Below are 23799 nucleotides of genomic sequence, written 5' to 3'. Positions count from 1 at the left end.
AGCCACGAACCCGTGTCCCCTGCATCGGCAGGCGGACTCCCAACCACTGCGCCGCCAGGGAAGCCCTCCATTGCTTTCTTGATTTTCTCATCTCAGCTTTTTGGCAGCAGGGAAATGGGAGGAGTTTGTTTCCAAGTATGAGGCCAGGACAGGCCTGATTGTTGAGGCCGTGCCCTGGCTATGCTGGGGAGGAAGTCCCAGAGAAGCTCTGCTGTGGCCGTTCAGAAACCCGGAACCCCCTGCTCTAGGTGTCATCCCACAGGAGCCACACAGGAGCCAGGCTGTGTCAGGACCCGCCTGGAAATGTTCTTGCCCCATCGATCCCCCATTCACTTCACAATGTGCCCAGGCCTGTGTGAGGCCCTGGGAGTGCAATGTGAGGGGCCCTCTGTGCCAGTGGGACTGAGGTGGGCCTCAACAAAGGCAAGTGGCCCACCGTCCCTTAACCTTTGAGATAAAAAGCAGATGGGAAGAGGCCACCTGGTTTAACCACCACTCGATATGGGCTGTCCTTTTCCATTGAGCCTGTCAGATGTCTCCATGTGCTTGCTTAAATCCTTCCTGGGACGAGCAGCTCATTACTCTGCAAAGCAGCTGGTTCCATCATTAGACGCTCAGCTTGTTATAAAGTCCCCCTGTGGTGAGGCAGGCAGGCCTCCAAAACATCACCCTGTGGTCCCTGGCGCCGGCCTCTGGAGCAGTCATTTAAGAGGCCAGCAAATGTTTGCAACTGGCCTTCCTGTCCCTCTTTGACTGTCTCCTCTCCGTGTTCCTTCCCCGCTTCCTCCCAACTTTTCCTCTGAGATATGGTTCCTGGACTTATCTTCCCCAAATCACCTTTGGATAGAATTCTGCTTGTCACTGTCCTCGCTGTGGTGTGTTTTCTCAAGCAGTCTGCCATGGGCAGGTGCCTGTGCCTCCCGTGGTCCAAATGGACACGCTGTTCAGAACCCACCTCTTTGTAGCCACCATGCCTCACTTGCTGCCAGTGTTAATAAGCTTATGGCCATTGAACCCCCGGGTCCTCTTGTCCACCCGCAGCTCTCCCCGGCTAGGTGAGAACCAGCACTGCAGCCACCTCCAGTGGACTCACCAGCAGCCCCGGTGAGGTCTATGGATTTCATCGTCCCAGCGTAAAAGATCTTCTGGTGGCACCGTCCCAGAGGCCTCTACCAGCCGGTAGGGCAGCAGCAAGTGGGGGTGGTTTCAGCCAGGAGAACGATGCTGGGTTAATGTTCACGAATGACCCACCCTCAAGGAAAAGTCTGTGAGCTAACACACCACCCTCAGGGCCCAGTCTTTTCACATCAGTTTCCCTGCACAAAGAATCACCTTGACAATAAAGCCAGAGGCAGAAAAATCTGAAGAGAGCTCTAAAAGGCACATTTCAGGTTTTAAGCGTTGTTGGTTTTTTTTTTCCCTCCAAAGCTGTTGGAAGTCTGAGTATATAGCACAAGCTCTGGCCACCCCACCCATGTCAGCCCAAACAACATGAAAACTTCTGGCCCAACATGGAACCATCCCCCACCCCTACCCTCTCCCTGCACAGATGTTTCCTTTTAGCTCCACTGGCCCTGTATCAACAGAAATGAGGCCCCGCCTATGGAGCAGAGAATTTCCACACTCTCTTCAAAGGTAAGAACATCCAGGGTGCACATCTCCAAGAATATTGCATGGGCAGTCTTGGCCCTTAGTCAGAACCAAAGACAAATGGCCTGTTACCGTGGTCTCAATGACCGTCATTAGGAAAGTCATTTGCTCCTTTCTGAACCCTTTTTGACAACCTTGTTGTCATTCATTCAACAAGTATTGCCTCTGTCCTTGTGTGCCAGGCCCTGGGGCACACAGTACTGGGGGAGGCAATACCCCACCTAGCCAAGTTCTTGGCACCATGGGGCCGCGTTCCTTGTTGTTTTGTCCCTAAAGGTCAGCAGTATCCTAGTGGAAAGAGAACTGGGAGTCCTGGATTCTAAGTGGAGCTCAGACACCTGGCACTTGTGTCTTCTGGGGCAAGTTATTCAAGACCCAGATTCCTCTTTCATAAAATAGGGCAATAATCTCTGCCTACACAATGGGATTCTTGTAAGGAGCATGTGGAGACCCTGTGTGTGAGGCAGCTGGACCACCTGCAAAGGTGTGAGAAAGGAGGGCTGGTGAGAGAAGCTGCACCGCCCTCAGAGGTCCATGGCCTCTGTCCACCACTTTACTCCTTCCACTCCAGGGCTGAGACAGTAAATGACCTGACTTGTAAGTTTGGCAAGAGTAAACTGGGCGTGTGGCCGTTTTGCACTTACCTGATGTCTTCAGCTATAATAGCTCACACAGGAAGAAATAGAAAATCTGATTAGTTTTGTAGGATACTATAGATTTCCATCTGCCTTTTTGACACCTGTCCCTCGACCCCTCCACAAATGGCCTTAAAATTCGACAAATATAAACCCAGTTGTGCATTTAGGGATCCTGAAGTTTCCAAATTATCACACGAGCCCCGCACAACCTCACTAGTTAAGTTTTGCTGGTTTCTCTTTTTCCCCCCATGGAACTCCTCATAGAGCCCATGTCCAGAATCTGCAGATGCCCCCAGGGAATGAAATGACTGGTGACAGACTGCTCCCTTCTAAAGCTCTCTCCCTTCTCTGGAATTTTTCAGAGAACAAGCTTTTGGTTTCATTGATTTTCTCTATTGATTTTCAGATTTCAATTTCACTGATATCTATATTGCTCTAATTTTTATTATTTCTTTTCCTCTGCTTACTTTGGATTTAATTTGCTCTTCTAGTTTCCTAAGGTGGAAGCTTAGATGATTGGTTTTAGATCTTTCTTCTTTTCTAATATATGTATTCAAGGCTATAAATTTCCTTCTAAGCACTGCTTTTGCTACAACCCACAAATTTTGATAAGTTGTGTTTTCATTTTCATTTAGTTCAAAATTCGTAATTTCACTTGAGATTTCTACTTTGACCCAGGTGTTATTTAGAAGTTTGTTGTTTAATCTCCAAGTGTTTGGGGATTTTCTGGCTATGTTTCTGTAATTGATTTCTAGTTTAATTCTATTGTGTTCTGAGATCAGATCATTGTGATTTGTTTTATTAAATTTGTTAAGGTGCATTTTATGGTTCAGAATGTGGTCTATCTTGGTGAATGTTCCATGTGTGTATCCAGCTGTTGATGGACGCAGCAGTCTATAGATGTCCATTATGTCCAGTTGATTGATGGTGTTGCTGAGTCCAAATATGTCCTTACCAATTTCCTGCCTGCTCCATCTGTCCATTTCTGATAGAGGGGTGTTGACGTCTCCAGTTATGATAGTGGATTCATGTATTTCTTCTTGTTGTTCTATCAGTTTTTACCTCATGTATTTTTATTTTTTAAACATCTTTTTTTCTTGTCTGTGTTGGGTCTTTGTTGCTCTGCGTGGGCTTTCCTAGTTGTGGCGAGCGGGGGCTACTCTACGTTATGGTGTGAGGGCTTCTCATTGCAGTGGCTTCTTGTTGCAGAGCACGAGCTCTAGGTGCACCTGTACCTAGTAGTTGCAGCACGCGGGCTCAGTACTTGTGGCTCCACAGGCTCAACAGTTGTGGCTCGCAAGGTCTAGAGCGCAGGCTCAGTAGTTGTGGTGCGTGGACTTAGCTGCTCTGCAGCACGTGGGATCTTCCCGGACCAGGGATAGAACCTGTGTCCCCTGCATTGGCAGGCGGATTCTTAACCACTGCGCCACCAGGGAAGTCCTACCTCATGTATTTTAATGCTCTGTTGTTAGGCATATACACATTACAGATTTTTATGTCCTCCTGGATAACTGACCCCTTTATCATTATGTAATGTTCCTCTTGATTCCTGATAACTTTCCTTGCTCTGAAGTCTCCTCTGTCTGAAATTAATATAGCTGCTCTAGCTTTCTTTTGATTGTTACCATGGTTTATCTTTCTTCCTCCATTTATTGATACTTTTAATCTATATGTCTCGTATTTAAAGTAAGCTTCATACAGCTATATTAATTTCGCTGGATTTGCCTGTTGGGTCTCTCTGATTTGGGGAGCAGTGGTTGCCCTGTGACCTGACTTCTCTTACAGATCTAAGAAGCACTGTTGCTTTTTCAGTTTATTCAGTTCTGGTATCTCCTCCTCATTTACTTCAGGTGCTGGCCAGGTCCAACTTCAGGGGCTATCCCAGCAGTGAATTAGGACAGCTTCAGACCTCCTTGCTAGGACATTAAACCCCCTTTTCAGCCCTGGCCCTGGTCCAACACCCTCAGATCCACTCCCACCTCTATTTCCTTGGTACCTGCCAAGCCAGGTCTTGCAATTATTTTGATGAGTAATATCTTTCTTCCCATGGCAGGGACTGCATTTCCCTGCTCAGGATGGGCTGTAATCAGACCCTAGTTATGGGTCTGGAGCCAATGAGGGAAGGTGGGGCAGAGGTTGACAAGTATCACCTTGTGAGACATCTGCCTCAGTATGGTCCTTGCATGGGAACTGGTACAGTGTTTCTTTTGGGAAACGGCTGCTCTCCTTTAGCTAGGGGTGGGGGCTTCTTCTGCCTGCCTAAAGTGTTCCGGGGAGAATGAGGGACCAAGATCCTGTCTTTATCCCAGGTCAGAGTCCCTTTCTTCCTGAAGAAAGCCCTGTCTCTGGCAAAGGAACCTGCCAAGGATGCACCTTCAGGCTGCTTTGCAGCTCTGCCATTCTTGCACAAGCAGTGATACTGGCATGAACTTCTTCTTACTTCATGTTTTTACTCTCCTTTGGTTACATTTCCAGAAGTGGAGTTTTAGGTCAGCGGGCATGAAATTTTTAAGACTTTTAATACCCACTGCCAGATTATTTCCAAAAAGTTTTGAATAACACAGGTTTACGCTCGACTGGCAGTTATATGAGACCACAGCCTTTATTGAGCAAAATGCAAACTGCTGTCAGTATTCTAAATTCATGTGTTCTGCAGGCTTGAATTTACACAATTTGAGAGACCAAGGAATCACAGAAACAATAAAACCAATTTGAATATTCTATAACATTTCATTCCTTCTATGCCCACCCTTACCCTCCCCACCCACAAGCTGTTGGCTGACTTTAGTTTTTCTCCCTGACATTTATTTAATGGCCACTAAAGACAGCTCTGGTTCTGCTGGATGAAGCAGTGGATTTCCCCAGGACAATATTTTTCCAAGTCTTTGCCGGTCTCTGCCTTCAGTTTTCACTTATTCTGAGAGCTGCAACCATCAGACAATTCTAATAGAGCCTCTCCTGGAGAGACCTTGCTCATTTGGTATTTTGTTTCATTTGTGATGTACCCTTCTTCCAGGTGGGGTGGCCTTCAAGGGAAGGTACGGATGGGGTGGTAGACACAGACGCTAACATCTACTTCTTCCCTTCATTTGCACCATAACTGCTTAGCCAGCAGGCCCAGTTGGGTAGCTGTTGTACAACTGGCCTGGGAAGGCTCACCTGTCTGTCTCAACTATCTGATGTCTTTAATCATCAAAACTGAAGGTTTCTAAACTTTATTCACATTCTGGTTGCATCTGTGCAGTCCCACTGTTAACGTTCCAGCACGGTCAGTCAACCAGGGGCAGGGGAAGAGAAACAGGCTGACTGCTGCCTCCCTGGGAGCACTGTCATGGCGCCTGTAAGGACAATCACTGGGAAAAAAATAAAGAAAAAAGAGAACCCAGGCTATTTTCTCAACAGGGCAGCAGCTCCAGCTCCAAGTCTAGGCAGCTGCTTCTCTCCACAGGACATACCTGGCCACGCCGGGAGGAGGTGCCCACGCCAGGACCTCTGGAGTCAGTCCTTAAGGGCTTCAGCTCGCATTATGTTCTTTCCATTAGGCAATAATTTCCTAACTCCTTACCCTATTTGTCTAACTGAAATGCAGAGAGTAAATGCCACGGCTGAAATGCGCTCTTTCACGAATCAGCTCCTTCCCCAGGGCTCTCTTTAAGGATTGATTGGGGAGTTTCAGTTCCCCTGGAGAAAAAATAGAGACTGCTCAACCCATGAACAGACTTAATCCCAACACACTGCACTGTGAGTAGAACACAGGCTTATAGAAAGAGCCTTCTGGTGCCACTGAGAATGGCCTCTCCTTCTGTCCCCAGAGTAGGAAGCTGAGCTGAGGAATCAAATGACAACATCTCTGAAGCAGCCCTCTTAATGCTGATAAAACATGGAAATCTTACAAAACACCAGTGAGTGGCTATAAAACACAAAGCAAGTTCTAAACAAGAGTGATAAGAAAGGTTGGCTAAGGACCAAAGTACATGTTAAGCCCCAGACTCTAGGGGAGCTAGGTTGGGAATCTCTTGGAGGGCAAGAAGCAAGAACTGGGCTTCCCCCAAAACTCGGGAAGGCTCACCAGCCAGGCAGAAGCCCTGGGTCTGTACCTGGAGCAGAGCGCCTCCTCCATCTCCCCCACCAAGAAGCCCCCAAATACACGAGGCAAATTTACATTTTTCTTTTTTTTGAAGTACGTGGGCCTCTCATTGTTGTGGCCTCTCCCGCTGCGGAGCGCAGGCTCAGCGGCCACGGCTCACGGGCCCAGCCGCTCCGCGGCATGTGGGATCCTCCCGGACTGGGGCACGAACCCGTGTCCCCTGCATCGGCAGGTGGACTCTCAACCACTGCGCCACGAGGGAAGCCCGAATTTACATTTTTTGTGTGTGATTCTTATTTTGTAGGTTCTACAGGGGAGAAAGATTGACAATATACATCATAAACATTTCCTTTGAACCATTTTTCTGCTAGGTCTTGATGTTGTTATTCTGATCTCCTGTGGCAGGTGGTAAGTCTCCCTGGGGAGGCCTGTGACCAGAGCCCTCGCATTGGAGCAGACCTCTGGACTTAGCTGTCATTCACTAGACAAGGGTCAGACTCTCTGAGGGGTCACCGAATGGCATCTTGGCTTACAGCTGAGGAACTCTAGCCATATCAAGCCAGACCACAAATCAGACTTTAATTTTACATGTACAAATGTTGCCTTAAATTCATAATAGTTAAGAAAAATGTACACAGACTTCAGCTTAAAAGGAAAAGTAGAAAACAAACACGTGGCAGTTGGGGGTTGATGTGCAAATCATCCCAGGAATCCAACTTTCTGTCTCTTGGGCCCCAGGCTTTCCTCCTTGTGTAGAACGCTCTGCAGGGAGGTGTGCAGCACCTTGCCCACGCGCTTGCTGGTCTGCAGGACACAGAAGGGATAGAAGAGGGCACAGGCCCGCTTGTGAGGCACACACACTCTGAGCAAGAGAAGCTCCCCGCCAGCTAGCCATTGTAAAGCTGCACGCGTTCCATCTGCCTTACAGGACTTTTATTTAATTAACAAGTCAATATAAAAACAAACCCCAAACCCCGACTACATAGTAGTTGCATTCTGGAAAAACCTCCATTTTGAAAAAGGAAAAAAATAAAAGGAAGAAGAAGAAGAAGGCAAACCCCAAAGCAGCAAGCAGCAAGCAACAAAGGCTGCCTCAGTCCTTAGCTGCTGCCACTAGAAGCAGCAAAACTGTCAACCCAATCAGGTCTTGGTTACAGCCACTGTGCTGCAGTGAGAAGGCATGGGGAGGCCAAGTGAATCCAAAAATCTGTCTGGTGAAGGAACAGATGGTGCTGAGGACCCATGTTAACAAGCAGTTTCTAATTCACCTGCCACCAAAGGAGACCTGCTCAGATAGGACCAAAGTCAATACCCGGATAGAGTCTTTGATGTTACTGACATGCAGAGAGGCTAAAGGCGTGCAATGTTGGAATCAAGACAGGTCAGGAGATCAGACAACCCACAGATTTCCTACACAGCAGAAAGAAGGGGGCCCCGGCAAAAAACCCAACTATACAACAGAAATCTTTCTTTAGGCAACTGTTTTTCCATCCCATGAATCAGGTTAAGAATACAGTGAACCAACTGCAAGTCTCTTCATCAAGCCTTCCACGTCCCCATAGCAGTTTTAGTTTCACCTGTGCCACTGGTTCCATTCCCAACAATGTCAGGGAGAAAGGTACCCAGGCCTTGACCCCCACCCCAATCCTCCTAGTCATAGGTGGACTCTCCCTAGGGCTGTGTGCCTTCTCCCCTGACCCCTGACTATAACAAGGGATGAGACTCCAAGAACTATGGAAAACTCATATGAAGAGAAGATCTCAGTCTACAGGCTGGGGAGTGATCAGTTCTATGAAATGCAAAGTCAGGGTTAAGGTCCAAAGTGACTTTGGGAAGATTTTTATCATGACGTTAGAAAAAAGAAAAAATGTCCAAGTTGATCGAGTAGAGGAACTGATCATTCACGTGAATGAAGGCAGGGAGAGGAGAAGAGGAGATGAGACAGACAGGACACCAGGACTTGAGAAGTCTGAACCTGGACTTGCAGGAAAGAGACTGCAGAGGTTGGGGGTGGCAGCCACACAACAACCTGAGTTTCTAAGCTTTACCACGAGCGGCATCTCCAGAATGCTGCCTCCCCGTGTGAGGCAAATGGTGAGACAGGGCCTCAGGGCCATGGTCCCTCTGAGCAGGGTCTGCAGACCTCATTCCCGAGCCCCAGGGGAAGACGAAGCCCAGCTCACTGGACAGCACTCTAGTTCTCCCACCCATCCATGGCCGACCTGGTTTAGGAGGTTAAAATAGCTCTTGGCTGGAGGCACACAGTCCAGGTTTGAATCCTAGCTCCCGCATTTACAAGCTGTGAAGCCTGTAGGCAAGTTCCTTATTCTCTACGTGCCTTAATTCCTCGTCTACAAAAATAAGGGTAACAACAGTTTCCTCACGGGGTTGTTGAGGAGTAAATGACACGATACTATTTAAAGCACCAAAAACGGGGTCTGACACGTAGTAAGCACACAATAAACGTTAACTATTATTTATTGTTTCTGTTGTTGTTTAGATAACTGCAATTCTCATCAAACTCTCCTGGTGGGGGGATGAGGGGGGAATTCCTTCGAAAACAAGATTTGAGAGCCACTCATCTAGAGGCCTCTGGTAGAACTTATTATAAAGCTTTTTAAGAGCTTTTGTTTAAGAAGAACCCTTGTTGCCATGCACAGTTGGAGACACCTGAACTCAGGGTGCTTAATGGGGCACAGAGTAGGAGCTGACACTTGCTGCAAACTGACGACACGTCAGACGCTCTGACACGTGCTTCCCCTCCACTCAGCCTGCCCACCCCTCACAACACCTGCAGCAGCAGGCACTACTACTGTTGTTATCCCCATTTGCAGATGAGGGAACTGTGGCCCAGAACCCGCATTTGCAACCCGGGCAGTCTGTCTTCAGAGCTTATGCTTGGGCCCTCAACGCTATACACAAGGCCAATTTTTTGCTTTCAAGTAAGATGACAAAAATAACAACAGACATTAAGTGCTTAGTGAGAAGTCACTATTTCTAGAAATGAAAGAAGAGTATAGATGACCTCTGGGCATGTGTTGTGAGGCAGTGGTTAACTAAAGCAAAAAACTGGGGCTGGCTAACTCTGTTCCTGGCAATTCAGTCAGTCAGTCAGTCAGTCAGTCTCAAAGTCCTCAAAGACTTCTGGAAAGTCAAGGTGGACACAAGGGAAGGAAGGTCTGGAAAGACACAGGTCAGCATGACCTGGTCCCTGCCGCAGAGGGGCTTCCAGGCCAATGTGGGGGACAGACCTGTCGACCAATAAGTACAGAGCAGCTGGAAAGCACCCTAGTGGTGCTGCCAGGCCTGAGGAGACCTGAGGGGAGCAATCCGCCAGTCGAGAGGATTTCCCACCTTTCCTATTCATCTCCGCTTAAACACTTCCAGACCCACGAAGAATGGGGAGACGGCCATCCTTCAGCCCCCTGGCTCCACCTCCGCTCACTCCCTTCAAGGGATGGGAAGCAGTCAGCCAGGATATCAATTCCCTCATCAAATCACAGAAACTTGGGATTTTGGAGTTACAAGTGACTCTTCACATTATCAGTCCAATATTCTCATTCAGAAATGTGGAACTGAGGATGAGAGAGGGAAAGGATAAGAGACTCTTATGAGCAGGTCGCTACTTCCTGGTCCAGAGCCCTCACCGCCACCACCCTCAGCTAGCTCAGTGACATCTGGCTCATACCAGCTGCTCTCCAAGCCCCAAGCCTGGGGTGAAGGGGGTCAATGGGGAGAATTCCCACAGCGTGACCAAGGGGGCAGGAGGCAGCCAATACTCCCAGCCAGGTCCAAGCACCTGCTTCAGAACCAGTCTCACCTCCATCATCTCGAAGACGCTCTCTGGGTCCAGGCTGCCCTTTCCCACTTTCCTCATGCATGTCACAACTCCCTTGCTGGTCACGGACACCAGCAAGCTGGCCAAGGAGCAGGCCTCCTCCTGAAGAGTAGCATCCACCACGTGCCGATAACCAATCTGCAAAGTCAGGCAGCAGTGCACGTGCGTGGGCAACGCACGTCCCAGATCCCCACTTGTGAGAGCCTCGTGGAGGGAATATCTACACCAGCAAAGAACCTGTATCTCCCATTTGGGTCTTATTTTAGTTTCTGTTCATATGGAAAATATTTGAAGTACCGTTCGATCACTCTATCACAGGCTACTGTGTAACCAGTGTAACAGAAGCATGAAATGGAAATACGGGGTAGGGGGAAGGGTGGTTGGAATTATAATTCAGAGACCTTCCAAGTCAGAGGCCAACCAGGGGGTTTCTAACAGGCCCCTGGAAGTTTCACTGATGACACAGATGAATCAAGAGGGCCCATGCTAAGGGACATGCTCAAGAATGAGTCAAGGGCAGGTGGCTCCAGTCGTCCCAATGCTTCACCAGAGTCTGGGTGAAGCGATTCTGGTGGAATTAAACCTGACCAGTTCAGTCTGATTTTTATATAACGAATCCTGCGTGGAATCAGCGACAACCTCAGCCAAAACAGGCCTCTTTGCACAGCCTTGGGAGGTGCAAGTTACACATCAGCATCAGCCAGGTGTTATGCTCCACAGGCCTCAGTGCTAATGGAAAAACCACACTTGATGTATTAGACACCCAGGCCCTGCTCCAACCCCCTTATTTCATAGATGTGGACATTAGGGCCACAGAGGGGACAGTGTCCACCTTTCAACCACCCTTTTACTACTCAAGCAGCGTAGACACCACAGAGTTGAGAGAATTAAAGGAAATATGCATTCAGGGTGTTTTGGTGAAATGCCTGGTAGGTAGAAGGGGCTTAGCAAACTCTGGCTACTGTTACTATGAACCCACTCGTGTGCTCCTGGGACCAGAGCCATTATCTTCCAGTTAAAAAGAAAAGAAAGAGCTGCTCATGGTAGTGGTCTCTAATATAACAAAATTATTCAATTTGGGTTAAGACTACTATATGGGTTGTGAAACTATAACTTCTCAATCTATTAGGTAACCTTAACGGGTTGGGGTTGAAGGAGATCCACAGGGAAGACAAAAACCATGAGATATAAGCTCATACTTTGCACAGGGTGACGATACAGGGGACATTCTCCACACTTAGCTGGATGCAGTCATAGGGGTCGTCAGACAGTTCAATGTCCTTCAAGCCCTCTTCATCTTCCAGAACACGAACTCTTGGTATCCTAGAAGGAGAAGCACAATTAAAATTCCCACTAACTGAAAGGAAGGATGATAACTTCTTTTTCTTGAGTTGGAATCCCTGTGCCTCACAAGATGAAGTCATGCTATGCCTGAGCTCTGTGTCAGCCCTGCCAAAAGTGTACAGGTGACACTGAGTGCAGGGAGGAAAGGAGGTCTTTTAAAAAAGGATGCTAGGGAGGGACTTCCCTAGCGGTCCAGGGGTTAAGACTCCACGCTTCCACTGCAGGGGACCCAGATTCGATCCCTGGTCAGGGAACTAAGATCCCGCATGCCACATGGCCGGAAAAAAAAAAATGTTGCTGAGGAGAGGGAAAGGGAGAGGGGCTAAAAAGAGGTAGGGGATTAAGAGGCATGAAGTACTATGAATGAAATAAATAAGGTATAAGGATATATTGTACCACACAGGGAATATAGCCAATATTTTATAATAACTTTAAATGGAGTATAACATATAAAAATACTGAATCACTATGTTGTACACCTGAAACTACTATAATACTGTAAATGAATGATACCTCAATAAAAAAATAAATTTAAAAAATAAAATGTAAAACGATGCTTAGTCAACCAGATATCCAAAAATGAATCCCGATCCCTACCTCTCACCATACACATACCAAATGGACTGCAGATGTAAAGGTGAAAGATAAAACAATAAAGCTTTTATAAGAAAGACTAAGAACATTTTCAAGACCTTAGAGTAGACAAAGATTTATTGAATAGGACAGAAAGTACTCACTGTAAAGGGGAGAAAAAAATAACAGATTCAATTATATTATAATTGAATACACACACACACACACACACACACACACAGGCACATCTTGGAGATACTGCAGGTTTGGTTCCAGACTACGGCAATAAAGTGAGTCACACGAATTTTTTGCATATAAAGTTATGTTCACACTATAGTGCAGTCTACTAAGTATTCAATAGTATTTTATCTAACAAAAAACCAAAAAAAAAAAGACAATGCACATACCTTAATATAAAAAGACTCTATTACTAAAAAATGATAACCATCATCTGAGCCTTCTGCAAGTCGTAGTCATTTTGCAATGGGAACATCAAAGATTACTGGTCACAGGTCACCGTAACAAATATATGAATAATGAAAAAGTCCAAAATATTGCAAGAATTATCAAAATATGACACAGAGACATGAAGTGAGAAAATACTGCTGGGAAAATGGCACTGATAGACTTGCTCAACGCAGCGTTGTCACAAACCTTCAATTTGTAAAAAACGCAGTATCTGCTAAGCACAATAAAGTGAAGTGCAGTAAAACAAGGTATGCCGGGTTTCCCTGGTGGCGCAGTGGCTGAGAGTCCGCCTGCCAATGCAGGGGACGTGGGTTCGTGCCCCGGTCCGGGAAGATCCCACATGCCACGGAGCAGCTGGGCCCGTGAGCCATGGCCGCTGAGCCTGCGTGTCCGGAGCCTGTGCTCCACAACGGGAGAGGCCACAACAGTGAGAGGCCTGTGTACCGCAAAAAAAAAAAAAAAAAAAAAAAAAAAAATCAAGATATGCCTCTCTGTGTGTGTATAATATATATTAAGATTATGAACTTCTGTTTGTCAAAAGGCATTATTTGGGGGAATTCCCTGGTGCTCTAATGGCTAAGACTTCATGCTCCCAGTGCAGGGGGCCGGGATCAAGTCCTGGTCAGGGAACTAGATCCCACATGCCACAACTAAGAGTTCACATGCTGCAACTAAAAATCCCGCATGCCGCAATGAAGATCCCACGTGCTGCAACTAAGACCCGACACAGCCTAAATAAATAAATAATTAAAAGGCATTGTTTGGAAACTAAAAGATAATCCAGAGTGGAGAAAATATTTCTCTCTGTGTGTGTATGTGTATATAAACTAACATATTACATAAAGAATTCCTACCAAACATAAGAGAAAGTCACACGACCCAACAGAAAAATGGGCAAAAGACTTCAACAGGAACTTCATGAAAGAGGCTATTCACATAGCCAATAAACATACTGGCTATGTTTATTGCCAGAAAGGTGCTCAACTTAAATATTCATCAGGGAAGTGCAAAGTAAAACTAAAATGTGATACCAAGATATACCCACCAGGATGGCTAGTACTAAAAACACAAAAAGAAATCCAAGGGCTGGCAAAGATGCAGGGCAACTCAGACTCTATCCACTGCTAATGGGAGTATCATTTGGTAAAAGCACTTTGGAAATGTGCTTTTTTGCATTATCTACTAACATTATTTGCAACAGCTCAAAACTGGAAACTACTCAGATCCATCAACAGAAGAATGGATAAATAAACTGTGGTATATTCACACAGTGGAACACCCTACAGCAAAAAGCAAAGTATGACTACAGGCCACAATACAGATGTCTCAAAACATAATGCTCAGTGAACGAGGCAGACATAAAAGAGAAAACACTGCATGATTCCATTCATATCAAGCACCAACCAATCTATTGTTTTAGGACTGTGGTTATCCTCCGTGGGTATAGCGACTTGCATGGGGGTACAGGGTGGGAGGGCTTCTGGGGGGCTGGCAGTGTTCTGTTTCTTGAGCTGGGTGCTGAAAATATATTTGAGCCATAAAGTCAGTTCATTCCAGTGTGGGGTGGAGCCAGGAAGGAAGAGGTGGTCCAGCCAGCTACTGTTATAGAAACAGTGTTGGTGCTTTTCCCTGTGCCTCTAACAAAAGACCCTTATGATTCAGCCTGCTGGCCATCCCTACACAAGCCAACGTCCAGAGCAAAGGAGTTTCAGCCAGAGAATGTCCACAAGGACTAAGGAGTCCTGCCAGGGTCTGTCCTGGATGAAGTCTCCATGTCAGGGGCCCCCAGGGTGTAAGTACTAAGTAATATCCTATTTGAACAAATCAGGTAACCAGTTTGAATTTTGGCATGGAAAAAAATAAGCGTACACACACACAGACACAGACACAGACACACACACACACACACACCCCTTCCCAACCCTCTGGCCACAATATGGTTCAGCAGAAGGGCTAGAGGATACTGTCAAGAGAATGGCCTCTACCCTTCTAAAAGGCCCTGGCTGTACCAAAGGTCTCTCCATACACTAGAGGGACCCAGTGCCTTGCCGAGTGCGCATCCCTTGCTGCCCGCAGGGCTGTTCTTGCTCTGGGAATGAGACTTGCAGCTATGGCCATGACAGGTGTCCTCCCCATCCTGAGCAGCTGGGTTTATCATCCTGATGTACAGTTTGCCCAACACCTCCCCCACAGCCAAACAGCCTCATCTGGTTCTACTCTCCCTTTTTGCCCTGGTGCCCAAGGAAACCAGCTGGCAGACAGGAAGTAATTTCTGACGCTTGAGGTACAACAGATGGCGACTTCCTTTCTTCTCCAACGGAGCCCAAGCCCAGGCTGCTGCTGATGGCATCTGGTACTTGAGCCCTCACAGTGGCCACAAGTGCCAGGCCCACCCTTGACTAGTGTCAGCCAGGAGTCTAGTGGCACAGCTAGGGTTAAGGGGCTCTATAGCTTTCATTCTCAGCAAATATCCCATCCTGCAATTTCTGACCTACATTTATTTATCTTTGTTTTGTTTTAAATTGTGCAAGTAGTCTAAATTCACCACAGAAAAACTCTAAAATACAGATAAATTTTAAATCACCCATGATATGAGCACTGGAAGATAACCACAATGACCATCTGGGGATATATATATTTACAGACATACTAAATATGCTGCTGTGTAGATTTCAATCCCCTATGTTGGGACATTCAGGTTGTTTCCAACTTCTCATCACTACAAAGAAGCTGTGATAAACATCTTCGAATAATATCTTTGCTCACTTATCCAATTAATTCCTTAGGCTATATCTCTAGAAGTTTTAATCCTCATTTTCAAGTACCCCAGGACCCCCCATTACCATAATGTAAGCTCTCTCGTGGAATGAACACCCTCCTCCACATATTTATTTTCAAATGCTGCAAACTTTCCTCAAAGAACCTTGTGCATAGAGAAGGAAAAGGCCGTATCATCAAACAGTCAGAGGGAATGTCAACTCCAAGAAAGCTTAGTGCCATGTCCTCTGCTACACAGCCTGTCTGGGAAGCTGAACCACAGTGGCATCATCATTTCCCGCTCTTAACTTAAACCAAACAGCAGGCTGCTACCCTGCTTTGAGAACATTCACGTGTCCAATCAAGGAGTATGTGTCAGGCACTGTTTATGGCGCTGGGGAGACAGCAGAGTACAAAACAGGCAAAACCCCTGTCTCCATGGAGCTTTATCTAGTGACAGTATTTGGAAAACTGCCTGTGTCTCTGGTTTCTACTCTTTTTGCTGCTCTGTAGTTTTCTAATATTTTTCTATATGTACATGTTTACTTATGAAAATAATAATCCAAAAAAATAAATACAGAAATATATTTAGTTATAACTTATAAAATCTGTTTTCTGAAGCTTAAAATTAAATACCACCATTGTCAATGCTGAAACCCCTTGTTATCTTCTCCTACGAGCTCCAGTAGCAGTGCCCTCAGCGGTTCATCACAGGTGGCTGCTCAGGTTCTCCACGGGCCCAGGGGGCTGTTTCCAGGAAGGCATACCTTGTATTGAAGAGCGCAGCCTTTACAGCAATGGAGATGGCATCAAACAAATTTCCACCACATTCCAGCAGCTAAGGGAGACGGGGAGTGAGGGGGAGAAGAAGAAGGTAGCATCATTTGTTACTTTAAGTATTATCCCCAGTAAAGGACACTGGTTCCTGAGAAGTGCCAACCAAGTGTTTACAAAGACAAGAACGTGTGGCTGCTCTCCTGGCTCACTGACACATACTGGCTCTTCACCCTAACCGCACGCGCTGCCTTGTTGCCCTGGCTGTGGTACCACCACTCAGAGGCCTCAGCCTGTGGTGCAGCTCCTCAGCCAGTCAGGCCTGCACTGAAGGAGGAACTCATCACCTGCGTTTTGCCCCAGGTAACTCTCAGTTGCACTTGGCAAGTGTTACTCTCATCTTTGCTAACATATGCCTGGCCTCCAAACAAGTAAAAAATGGTGGCCACTGATGCTGCAGCTGCCACCAGGGCCATGTTGATTAGTGCAGTTACTACTGCACGTAATTACCTATGTACATCTGACGCTCAAACACCTAACACTCCCTGTTCTACATTAAGCATAGTAACAACTAAGGTCTTTCACACGTTTTTGCCCATGAGCAAAAGTGTAGACTGTACTCGTGCGCTCATTGAACAGGGAGGGTTACGGCGCATTATTAAGAGGAAGGCAACACATCCTTCTTCCTTATTTTAAAGAAGCCTTGGCCTGAGTTATGGAATAAAGCCAACAGGAAGAGAGGAGAGGAAGTCACGTGTAGAAAGAAAAGTTGTGTACTTCCGTGTGTGTTTGTTTATAGAGTCTATCTCCTCTTCATCTGAACTGTCAACTCGTGAGGCTGGACCCTGTTGGTTTTGTTCATTCCTTTATCTTCAGAGCCCAGGAGGAAGGGCTGCTGGGAAGGAGGAGCCTGGTGATTATGGAAGACAGGCAGGCCCTAAACCCAGGCCTTCCAAACTCTACTAAGAATCAACAATCACACCTGGCATGTCTCATGCGCTTCATTCATACCCAGTGCAAACTCTAATTCCCCTCTTTAAGCTTTCTGGGCAAACCTCCAGTGCAGACACCATCTTTCCTACAGCCTGGTATAATTACTGCTTATTAGAATATGATCCCCCAGCCTGTATTACCAACTGGCTTTGTAACTGCAGCTTGTTTGTCTAGCAACTGGACTAGCTCTCCTGTACCCTGGTTCAAGTACAGACTACAGCATGGCCCCCACCTCTGGCTAGACTCTTGCGCCAGACAGTCTGGTTTGATTCCTATCTTTGCTGGGTAACTGAATAACCCGGGGTGGGACCTAACATCTCTGGGCCTCATGGAGGGTGAAAGCCACACGATCTCCCAGAAGTGTTGAACAACTTAGTATCTGTAAAGCCCTTAGAAGTGTGTCTGGCACATAGTAGGCGTCAGCTAAGTGTTTTAAGATAAATACTAATTCGCTCTTTCATCTTCCCATTGTTGTCTTCACAGACTGTCTGAGCGCATCTGCATGTTCTCCATCTTCACTCTTGACAGCCCAGTTCCTAACCCTGGCTATGCAGGGTCAGGGAGCTTATTAACAATGCAGGCTGCGGGCCTGGAAACTGCTTTTTACTCCCGGTCCTAGGTGGTCCTGATGGCTGGCCAGGGGTGAAGACCACCGTGTTACACTCTGCTGCCCACAGTATCTGCTTTATGCAAGGAAAGTGCCAGATAAATGCTGACGTCTGCTCTAGCAGCTGTGAGGCCTCCAAGCTGGAGAGGACTTGGGAGAGCACCTCGGCCAACCCTCCCCTGACAGGTGGGCTCAGGGGCCTGCCGGCCAGTCAGAGCCCTTTCTACTGTCCTGCACCACGTCCCATTAAGGCCGGACACAAACACTGGTTTTCAACATTCTGGCTTATCACCAAAAGATGAAATCGAGAGGGCAGAATGCTGAACCCTAAGTATCTGCTGAGGGGCCCCCGAAGGGCAGGCACCCAACTCCAGGCCTCAGCTTGCCTGCCTGGCTCCTCACAGGGTACCGCATGACAAGGAACCCAGGCCGGGCAGCGTGTGTCTGACACTCTTCTCGGCCACTTGCTGGCCAGGTGTCCTCCGAGCTTCGGTTTCCCCCTCAGTGAAGCAAAGCCATGCTTCTCTATAGGGTGGCCATGAGGACTAAATGAGATCACATCCCTACATCCCTGGCACATAAGAGGCGCTCAGAGACCCTACCTTCCTCTCTTCCTGCCAAGCAGGCCCAGCCTAGCTAGAATCTTTCTGCTAAACACAGTGGCACAGCCAAGAAGCAGGGGGAGACTGGGGGGGATGTGGAGACCCAAAGCAGCCTGACTGGGCTGTCTGAACAGGCCTACTCGAGCTGGGAGGAAACGGGGAGGTGCCGGACAACTAGTGTTACAGAGAGACTGGACTGTGGTCCCAGAGAGGTCATAGGTATCCACCTTCGCTGAGGAGAAAACCCCTCCTGTAACAGAGGTGGGGCAGGAGCAGAGCTGAGGAAGGGGAAGGAAGACACACTTGGTCACAGATGTACCTCCCGTCAGATGCACAAATACTACAATGGCTCTTTTAGGGGAACAAGACAACTTATTCTGTTAGCCTCTGAGGATGACGGCCTTCTTTTCATAAGGTACACCTCCAAACCATACTGCTAGGAAGTACAGCGTACCAAGTAGAAAACCTGCCTCCCCACAAAAATCCTGCTCCTCCTGGGTTTCCCCGCACTGTCCTCTCAGACACCCGTGTTGAGCACCTCCTGGCACCACACACAGCCACTGCCGGCTGCTGCAGTGGCTCCTCCACTCCACCTTCCCTCCCATGCCCAGTGCCACAGACCACACGCGGGTCTCATCACCACTCGTGGGGCCCCTCGCAAGACAAGCCTTGTGACCCACCTCCCCACCAAAGGTCGCCTGTACACCGTCAGTGCAGTGAAGTCCAAAGCTATCCCACTTGGGGTAAAAAGTATGCCATTAAAGAACTGTGAAGAGCAAAGATGAATGAAGTTTCCATGATGGTAAATTTCTACTCTCATAAAATAATGCAAGTGGGGAAAAAACCAATACTGGAAACAGGTGGATCATCTGACTATAATAGGTTTCAAGTAATTGTGCCTGCAATAAAAGTATGAAAGCATGGAAGGCTGCCCAGTGAATATTTGTTTGAAAGATGGGCTCTGCCTGAGGACAACCCAGACCAGTTGGTAAAAATAAATCACAGGAGATTCATCTTTTGCAATCCCAGTGATAGGACGGGATTTCCACCATTTTGCTTCAACATGGACTCAATGTATTCAATGTATTTTTAGATGTAGGACAAAAACTTACTCCCCAAACAAAAGCCTATCTCCTACCTCACATGCATGAAGTACGTTCCCACCAAGGCAGAAAGCAATTATGTGAATGACAAAAAGTAATCTACCTCATTAATAATATAATTTTTAAAATGCTTTTCTAATTCATTAAAAACTTTTCTGAAGATGACAACATTTCAAAAGCTCACATCTTCTTCCAAAATAAGTAAAACCTTTAAAAAAATATTAGAGAAGAAATCCAAATGCAAAAAGTCTTAAAAAGAAAGGCCTGGGACTTCCCTGGCAGTCCAGTGGTTAAGACTCTGCCTTCCACTGCAGGGGGCGTGGGTTCAATCCCCGGCCAGGGAACTAAGGTCCCACCTGCTGCAGGGTGTGGCCAAAAATTAAAAAAGAAAAAGAAAGAAAGAAAGGCCTGCAGGTGACCAAGACACAATGCACCCGAGACACTCCTGCTCACCATATATCCCTGCTCATGGAAGAAGCATGCTGGTTCTAAGCTGAGATACCGTCCCTATGATGTTCACCAGTTTTTCAAGAGCCTGCACTGAGAGAACAGGCTTCTTGCCTGAATCAAAAGAGCATCAGGCCCCCTCACCAGGCCAGCCTCCTACCAAACCACAAGTGTGCAGGGCTGCACCTCCCTGGGCAGCTATGAAGCCTGACTCTTATCGGTAATGGCTGCCAGTTCCCGCCTCCTCAAAACCAGGACGTGTAAAACTACCTGCTTGGTAGGAATCAAACTACAAATACATCCCGCTTACCAGAGATGAGAAGAAGCAAATGGACTTGTAATTTCACTATTTTTACCCATTAGCATCAGCATTCAGAACAGCCCTAACCTGCTAGACAATAGTAAGCACAGCTCTCTTTGGGTTAGCTGTGCCCATCTATTATCAAATTAATTTAAAAGTATCCAGAAAGCCCTGCCCTGTTTCATGCAGGGCCGACAATTATAGACAGCTGGGCTGTTCCTTGCATGAAGTTCACTATCAGTCCACAAGATGGGCTTTATCTTCAGATTCATTAAAGAACCTGTTTGGTCACTGGCTTAGCCCTGTGCCCTCAATATTAAGTGGAAGATGTAGCCACTAATCTCAAGGTTCATAAAATTAAATGAAAAGGAATAAAATAGACCCAACAAAAGCCTGTACATGAACAAGAGACTGGCAAAATTAATCACAGCTGTAAGAAAAGTTACTGCCAATCGCCAAAAACTGGGCAGACGAGTATTTGAGAGGGAAGCACCAGGAAGGAAATGGAGGGCTAGACCAGAAAGACTCCTGCAGGCACAGACTCTGGAGGAGGGAGGAGGCAGGGCCTCAGGGGCCTCACTCGGGAAACGAGGGACTCAGAGTAGCTGGGCTACAGGGTGTTTTCGAGGGAGGATGGCTTGGTGAGGTCACGAGCCAGCTCTGGCACTAATCAGACCTGGCTTTGAGGCCCAGTACCACTACTCACAAGCTGAGACCTCCTGGGCTAGTTACTTGACCTCTCTGTGTCTTAGTTCCCTCACTTATAAAAGGGGAAAACAAGTGCCCACTCACAAAACATTTGTAAGGGTTACATGAAAATGCATGTAAAGAGCTCATCATCTTTCCATTATCCTTCTTGTCTAAACTCTGCCCATCAACTCTGTTTGGCACCATCTAGAGAGCATCTCTTGTTTTCTTCTCCCCGACAGCCTCTGTGGATAATTTTAGGTGTTACCATGACATGACTGTAACTTTACTGTAAGATGGCATTATACCTGCACTACTATGTTGTATTTAATTTTAAAATTATTACAGGAGACCAATCTTTTCCCAACTAACCTCACCCTGGAAATTGAAAGCATTCGACTGAAGACGGAAAAAGCAGTGGGAGGAAAGTAGGCCAACTGGCTTCCAACAAAGGTAGAGTATGGCCAGTACAGCAATGTGATACTTACTAGCACATCCACGTAGAGAATCCAGCAATGCTCCCGAGGACTAATGCACAGGGACTTCAGGTCGACGCTGCTCTTGTTGTTAAATATCCGGTAGAGGGTGTTAGCAATCTCTGTGCCAAGGTCATCACCTCCCCGACCTTCAAATTCAGGGGTAGCATTGGCTGAACTATATAGAAGGGCAACAGAAAAGGGGTGAGTCTTGTCGAATGCAAAGAGCAAAAGGGCAGGCTTTGTTCCAGTTTCCCTGGGGGATGCTAGAAGAACCAGGACTATGAGGAAAGTCACTGAAATGAGGAAAGGATACATCTGACACTTTTCCAGCCTCTAGACACACGCAATGAGCCAGGCCAGGACCATGTTCTGGATGTGTCAGTGTGTGTGGTGGGAGTTCCCACTGACTTCTACAGAAGCCATATTTATCCAAACAGAAACAAGAACGCTGGTAAGATGAACCTCAGCCAGTAATAACGAACACTCATATCTTGAGGGTATAATAAAGACTCCTCTGGCAGGCCCAGAGAGGCCTAGAGAATCAGTCTGGCCTACAGAGGGGTTACATTATATACACCATCCCTAGATGATGATATGATACTCTCAAAACAAAAACCACAATGTAGGTACAATAACTTTCCTGGAATGATTTAGAAGATATATATATAACAGTATGTCAGAGTTATGTTATTAACTTTAGATTATCATGGTACTGAAAAGCAGGAAAATAAGACTGTTGGCTGATTTAAATATTAGGTTCTCTCTTTTACTTCATTTTTCTAGAGAAAACTTTTTCCTTTTTAGCCTCTTTAATTTTATGCCAAATCACCTCAACAAAGAATTAACAAGCATTGACATTCGCCACCCTAAGCACTACTCAAAGTGTTTAACAGGAAATTTTTGAGGGTTCTGGCTTAATGAAAACAAATCCTTAATACACTTGTGACATATACAAACATTCCAGTAATCATTTTATTGTAATAAATAAGGCCTAGAAAGATAAGAAATCAGTTGTTTCAGTATGGTCTCTACAAAATCACATATTGAAGCTTTCTGGTCCTCATCCACCTGGAAGGTCCCGGGCCCCTGTGCTAGGCACTGGAGACCTAGAGACTGAGCAAGGCAAATGCAGACCCTAAGTCCGCAATTCCAGTTCCTGGGGGGAGTCACACGACAGTGGGCAAACAGGAGTGGGGGGTCAAGAGGGATGTCAACCAGTGTTGAGGGTTATAGGAGTCCTTGAACCTGAAGATGAGTAGAAGCTGGTCAGACCACAGAAACGCAAGGGGATTCCAGGCAAAGCAAAACCTATGTGAAGGCTCCAGGCTGTACCCACCCCGTCTGTGTAATGCTGAAAGAAACCTCACCTAATATATTTAAGTGTCCCTTTTGTCTGGTCCATTCTAATACAGATGTAAGATGAATCCTAAAACAATGAGAGTGTATCGTTGTATAATAACTTTGCTACTCTCATAGTGTTCCCTTACTACTATGAGCCAGCAGAACCCCAATTTAAAACCCCTATGAGAAACTTCATTACTGTCATAGCAACCTCACTGTTCCCTCACTGCCTCTGCCAGACTCGGGCACTAAGCCATGAAAAGAAGCTCATTTATGGTAAAATAATCAAGTCACTAGAGACCAAGTTCATTATTTTGCAGGGCTAGCAAAAGACAACCTGTTTCTAATTTAAACGCTAAGCCATTAAGTCCCATCTTTCAAGTGTTTAAAAACTGCATCTAAATAGACCATTGTGTAAACAAATCCAGGCAGAGATGCTTATGCTTAAAATGTTGACCTTTCCCTGATTACAGTGGGCCACATCCTCCTGGGAGGGGCTAATTACTGGGGATTGACGCACTAACAGCCCGAAGGGATGGTTTAAGAACTTCCCAGGCCAATCAGCTAAATAATCTACCTACCAAACCACCCTCCATTGGTTTTTTTTGACACTGGGCTGGTTTAAAGTGGAAAATTTTCCCATTTTAAAAGGTTTTTCTTTTTTTTCCTTTTTAAAATACAGGTTAACTCTTTCAGCATAGCTGGTGGCCAGAGAAAGGAAGGTTTAGATGCTCAGGAGACTACGGAAAGCTCCTGCTCTGGACTCTCCCTGAATGTGTAATTCAGCATGCTTGGCTTGTAGCATAACATTAGTCAGGTTAGCGCTCCTTGGGTCTGTCTTATGCCTCAAGGTAATGAATGGGTGCTCTGGTCTTGGGACTTATTACTAGACCACAAATGTTGGAGTCAACAAATGCAGACCAAGGGAGTCCTAAATAAAAAGCTTCTCTATTAAGTGCCAAGTAAAAAAAGAGAGCGAGAGAATGCAGGCTGGTAATCCTAGACTCCTGTTCGCAGGCATCACAATATATTCTTTCAGTAGAGGAATATATACTTGGGTTTGGTTTGTTTGTTTGTTTGTTTTGGGCACAAAACAAGTGGTTTCTATAA

General features: G+C 46.4%; 1 protein-coding gene across 1 annotated transcript in view; it reads right to left on the bottom strand.

The window, feature by feature from the left end:
• Positions 1-6929: 6929 nt before the first annotated feature.
• Positions 6930-23799, bottom strand: part of EXOSC7 (exosome component 7) — a 29297-nt gene continuing 12427 nt past the window's right edge. Inside the window, exons 4-8 of the mRNA XM_024765301.1 lie at positions 21358-21523; positions 16123-16193; positions 11413-11536; positions 10196-10351; positions 6930-7179 (exon numbers count right to left, since the gene is read on the bottom strand). Coding sequence (XP_024621069.1) covers positions 7075-7179; positions 10196-10351; positions 11413-11536; positions 16123-16193; positions 21358-21523 — 622 coding nt within the window. The 3' untranslated portion in view covers positions 6930-7074. The remainder of the gene's footprint in view (positions 7180-10195; positions 10352-11412; positions 11537-16122; positions 16194-21357; positions 21524-23799) is intronic.

Source organism: Neophocaena asiaeorientalis, unplaced genomic scaffold, assembly GCF_003031525.2.
Source record: "Neophocaena asiaeorientalis asiaeorientalis breed wild unplaced genomic scaffold, Neophocaena_asiaeorientalis_V1.1 scaffold409, whole genome shotgun sequence".
NCBI lineage: Eukaryota > Metazoa > Chordata > Mammalia > Artiodactyla > Phocoenidae > Neophocaena > Neophocaena asiaeorientalis.
This window is presented reverse-complemented; position numbering and strand designations above follow the sequence as displayed.